The sequence below is a fragment of the Ammospiza nelsoni genome, chromosome 29, assembly GCF_027579445.1.
Source record: "Ammospiza nelsoni isolate bAmmNel1 chromosome 29, bAmmNel1.pri, whole genome shotgun sequence".
In the NCBI taxonomy this organism is placed as follows: Eukaryota; Metazoa; Chordata; class Aves; order Passeriformes; family Passerellidae; genus Ammospiza; species Ammospiza nelsoni.
In genome coordinates, this window is record NC_080661.1 from 794,081 (window position 1) to 799,324 (window position 5,244).

The 5,244-nt window shown below is 48.6% G+C and overlaps 1 protein-coding gene across 1 annotated transcript; it reads left to right on the plus strand.

Annotated features, from left to right (window-relative positions):
• Positions 1–1,498: 1,498 nt before the first annotated feature.
• On the plus strand, positions 1,499–4,710 carry LOC132085172 (serine/threonine-protein kinase PAK 1-like). Its single transcript, XM_059490546.1, has 3 exons — positions 1,499–1,608; positions 2,944–3,081; positions 4,443–4,710. Exons 1-3 carry the CDS (start codon positions 1,564–1,566, stop codon positions 4,533–4,535), a joined length of 276 nt encoding a protein of 91 aa, XP_059346529.1. The 5' UTR covers positions 1,499–1,563; the 3' UTR covers positions 4,536–4,710.
• The last annotated feature ends 534 nt before the right edge of the window (positions 4,711–5,244 follow it).

The window sequence follows — 5,244 nt, forward strand, 5'->3', positions numbered from 1 at the left end:
CACAAAGGCAGCTGGAAATAAGAAACCTGGAAGCAAAAAAATCAACATAGCCATGTATGTCCATCTCTACCCCCTTGTTTCCTTCTTTCAGCTACCTTCTGGGCGAGGAACTCTTGCTGGTTATAGAGTACATGGATGGAGGTGTCCTGAGCGACATCGTCAGCCAGACCTGCCTGTCTGAAGATGAGATGGCAGCCATCAGTCGGGAGGTCAGCAACCCCAGCTGTGTTTCCAAGGGCTTGGGCAGGATTGTCTGGGAAACAGGGGCTCAGAACAGGAGAGGTTTCCTGTGCCAAGCTTTGTTTCTGTGTTGCTGCTATGCTATGGGCAAGTAAAAGCATCTCAAGTGAAAGGCCTGCCAGTGCCCCTGCACTCCCTGTACTCAGTGCCAGTACTCTTATCTCCTGCTGTTGTATTCTCGCTCTGTCTCTTGTATTTGTATTTGCTGTTCTCCACCTTGCCTCTCAAAATGTTTGCCTGGAGTCTGTCTTCACTGCATTCCTTGCCTGTAAAAGCAAAGGTGCTGGTGGCAGGATTTGAAACAAACAGCAAAGAAAGAAGAGAGAGACTCGTTTCTCTCAGTGCTCAGCTAAAAAGGATAGGAGTGCAGCCAGAATGCTCTTTCCTTCTGAGCACATGCGCTGCAGCAGGAGTCATCCTGGCTGGTTGGCAGGGGACAGCCTACAACAGCAGGTGCTGTTGCTCTTTCAAAAGCTGACGTGCCTTTCCTCAGAAAGGTCCTGCTCTGCAAGTGTTGGAGCAGCAAGCTCTTCCTCTCAGTGGCCATTACTGTTCTGCCATTACTCCCCATTCCCCTGGAGAGGGAATCTTTTAGATTCTTTGTTTCCCTTCTTGTGTGATGAAATCACATCACTCATTTTTGCCCTTCTGTTTCTGTTTTCTCGCTCAGTGCCTGCAAGGACTGGATTTTCTTCATTCAAACGATGTGATCCATCGAGACGTGAAGAGTGACAACATCCTTCTCAGAACCGACGGTTCTGTCAAGCTGGGTCAGTATATTCTTGGTCAGGTGCAGCATTCCAGGGATGTGGGTGTGGGGCTGCTTGGCGTGACTGCCAGCTCCCCAAAAATGGTGCTGGTGGCAGTGCAGGGACCCCTGCTGCAAGCTGAGGGCACAGTTGCAACGTGCACAGAGGTAGAAGGAGCCACAAGCAGTCAAGAGTGGCCTTGCTCTGTGTGGGTCCCTTCCAGAGGGAGGGAGTTACAAGTCTAAAGTTTCCAAAGAACAAAAGCCACTGCTAGAGGCAGTGTAAAACATGGGAGGATTTTTAAAGTCGCCAATGCCAGGAGATTCAACAGAGCAATTTCAAACTTCTGCTGGGGAATTCTTTTGCTTGCTTTCCTAATTGCACAGAATTCAGATAAAACCAGTATTTTGTTTTCTCCTCAGCTGATTTTGGCCTCACTACTCAGCTCACCCCTGAGCAGAGCAGACGGTGCTCCGTAACCGGGACTCCTTGGTGGATGGCGCCTGAAGTGGTGACAGGTCAACCATATGGCCCCAAAGTGGACATATGGTCTTTTGGAATTGTGGGAATTGAAATGATAGAACAAGAACCTCCTTACCTGAGCGAAAGTTCTGGCACGGTAAGGAGCAAATACTCACTGATCCCACTGTCTTTCTCACCTCTCCCATGTCCTGTGTGCCACTGGACAAAATCCCATTGCCATCTGCTGGAACTACTTCCACCAAGGTCCCCTCCTACAAATGTCCCTGCAACACATCAGCATCTGCTGGACTTTTGGTTGCATCAGTGGGGGAACTCAAGCCTTACCACATGCAAACAAACTCCAAACAAACTCCATTCTCACTCAACACTTTCCTTTGGGTTAGTGGTTCCAGTTCTTTTGTCTGTGTAGATGGCCTTAATAACAGGAAAAAAGCATCTGAAAAGTGTTGTTATCTTTCCAGAAATGAAGGAAGGAAACCCAAACCCAACAAAGTTTCTAAAACCGTGGTCTTTAGAGAGGAATCTAATCCTGTGTGCAGTTTCTTCTCACTGGGAAACATGGGCATGAGGGTGTAAAGGCCACAGAGTCTCTTCTGCTTCTTGTGCAGTGCTGCTGAAACACTCAGTGACCGTGTTTCTCTCCTAGCCCAAGCAACATTCTGCACATCACCAAGCCAGAGCCTGGTGATGTGGAGAGCCTGCCAAAACCTCCTGTTTGTTTCCTGGCACTTTCTGGCATGGGCCTGCCATTAATGCATTGACTTGAGCAGCCAAATGACTAGAGGGTGTCCATAGGGATGGAACCTCTCCTTCTTCTGACCTAGACAATTTTTCTTTTGCTGCAAAAATGGGAAGCTGAAATTTTCAGACTGCTGAGAGACAGAGCTGCAGGTGGCTCCTGTGTGCCCAAGCAGGCATTTTCATCCCAATACATTTGTGCAGGCATCTTAATGTGTCTGTGTTGAAGAGGAGATTGTAAATGTTTGTTTCCCTACCTGGGTATTAAATGATGGATTTCCTTTCTTTTCTTCCAATTCCCATTGTTTTCAAGAACAGCACAAAAAGCTTGATGAGTTTTGTTCTAGGGCACGTGCGCTTAAAAGACCAACAAGCACTGCAGAGATGCCTTTCATGTACTAACCCTTGAAATTAGTTAGCATAGCAAAGTCCCTCTTCCAAAAGCCCTCTCAAGCTGGCATGAATCCTCAGAGAAGTAAATGTCCTTTTGCTGATATAGTTCCCACTAACTAGGTAAGGCAATGAAATCAGCTGCCAAGGCAAGATCTGCAGGATGGTGGAAAAGCTGTGGCTTCATCGGGGTTTGGGTTTTTGGTTGGTAAAGCAAAGTCATCTCTGGGTCTGTGCCAGGGCAGAAACTGCCACTGAAGAACAGAGGTTAAACAAAGGGATCTGGGAGAGCCTTAGAGATGTGAAAGCAGGAGGTAGAGCCTGGTGTCTCCTTTCTCTCCAGGCTACATACCTGATAGCCACAGTAGGGACTCCACAGCTGCGGCAGCCCAAGCTCCTCTCGGCTTTGCTGCGTGACTTCCTGAGCTGCTGCCTGCAGACAGACGAGGAGCAGCGCTGGTCTGCCAAGGAGCTCCTGCAGGTAAAATGTGAAGGGGCTGCAGGTGAAACAGGCTCTGAGGGATGGGCTCCTCCTCCACTCAAGCCCAAGGCAGCAGATGAGCCCCCTTCCTCCTCACCTCCACTCTTGCTGCTCTTCAAATGAAAATGGTGAGGAATCCTAGACTGGGCTGGGCTGGCAGGGCCCTGTAAATGTCCTCTGGTGCAAGTGTCCTGCAATGAGCAGGGACATCTTTAAAGAGATTGGGTTGCTCAGAGCCCTTTGCCACTGGAGCCGGAATGGTTGCAGGGATGGGGCTTCTACAAGCTCTTTGGGCAAGCTGTGCCAGGGTGGCACCATGCTCCGAGTACACAAGTTCTTCCTTAGACCTAGTCTGATTAGATGCCCTTAGTGTTTAAAAATATTTGTCCATATCCTATTGTAACTGACCCTGTTAAAAAAGATGTCCCACACTTTCTTCAAAGCCACTCTGAAGTCTTGGAAAGTCTCCCCGGGGCCTGTCCTTCACAAAACTGAATAACTCCAGCTCCCTCTGCATTTCCTGTGAGGAGAGGTGCTCTGTCCTCTGACTGTGTCTGTTGCCCTCTTTTGTGATTTGGTGGAGTGTTCAGTTTTATCTAATGGCAAAAGAATTGAAGTAGAGCAATGCAGGGTACAGAGACATGAAATGGTGGTGGAGGAACCCAAGGAAGCCAGTCCCAGCCTAGGGGTCAGAGATTTGGCTGTGGGCAGGAGGGGCTGTGGGGGGCTCACTGTGAGCCTCTGAGGGGCCCTGGTTTGTGCCCCCCAGCCCACCCTCAGAGGTTTCTGCCATGCAAACAGGGACAGCTGGGAGGGACTTGTCCCAGCCCCATCTGCTGCCTGGCATGCTCAAGCAGACGGGAACTGTGCCAGGGTTACTGCCAGGTTGTGTGGCAGAGAGGGAACTGCAGGGCCCAGTGCCACTGGGCTGGCCCTGCTGGGAAGGAAGGTGCCATCCAGCACACGAGGGGCAGGGCATGGAAAGGCAGACACTGCTTTCTGTCCCTGTGGGAATCAGCACAGTGCCTGTCTTTCAAAGGCAGGGGCCTATGTGAGTCATTGGAGTTTCCTGAAAGGAAGAAAACCCAGGGACAGAAAGTGCCATTTCTAGAGCACTGGCAGGGCAAAAATCCCAGCATGATGAAGACATCACAATAAACAGATGAGTGGGATTCTGGGCCAGGTTTGCCTGTGATGGCAAGGTCTTGCACATTGAGGATGATGGGGGAGCAGATGGTCCCATTGCTCCTCTTTCTGGGTCTTTCCAGGAACTTGATGTATCCTGATTGAGTCCCTGAAGCAATGAGCTTGGAAAGTAATGGTTCACTGTTCTTTGTTGTATTTTTTTTTCCGGTGGACAGCATCCATTTGTAACTTCAGCCAAGCCACCATTCATCCTGGCACAAGTCATCAACTCAGTGAAGAAGACGAATAACCCTACCCCTAAATTCTAAACCTAAAACCTAACCCTAACCTTAAATGCTAACCCAAACTCTAACCCTATCCCTATCTCTATCCCTTACCCTTTCCCTAACCCCAACCCTAAGCCTAAGCCAAAGCCTAAACTTAAACCCAAACCTGAACCTAAGTCTAAGCCTAAGCCTAAGCCTAAGCCTAAACCTAAGCCTAAACCTAAACCTAACCCTAACCCTAAGCCTAGGAGACGAGAACATAGCAATCATGTCAAGATGTTATCTCTGTTACCAATTTAGAGTAGGATTGTAGAGTAGGGTTGCTAAAGAGATTTGTAGCATAGAATTATAGATTAGATTTGTAATTAATAAAGTTTCTGAAACATCAACCCACTTGGAAGATTCTCCTCCTTCTGACCCCTTCAGAAAATTCAACATTTCCTTCTGAATTACCAATTGTTTTTTATTGGTACTAAGTCACACATATGGCTTTTTTTGTATGGTTTCATAAGTGAGGAGGGCTCCTCTTCATTCATCCTCTCCAGACCACACTGCCTTTGGAATATGACCCACTGGCTGGTTATGGCACAGCTGTGGTATTTCTAGTTGAGGCAGAAAGGGCAATGGCATTTGAAGGCAAAACCAAAGGAAGAATGAGGCAGCCCAAACACCCTGTGCAGATGCAGGCCTTCAGCTGTGACTGGAGAGCAATGGGGTTCCTGCCACTTGGATTTGTATCCCTAAATGCAAT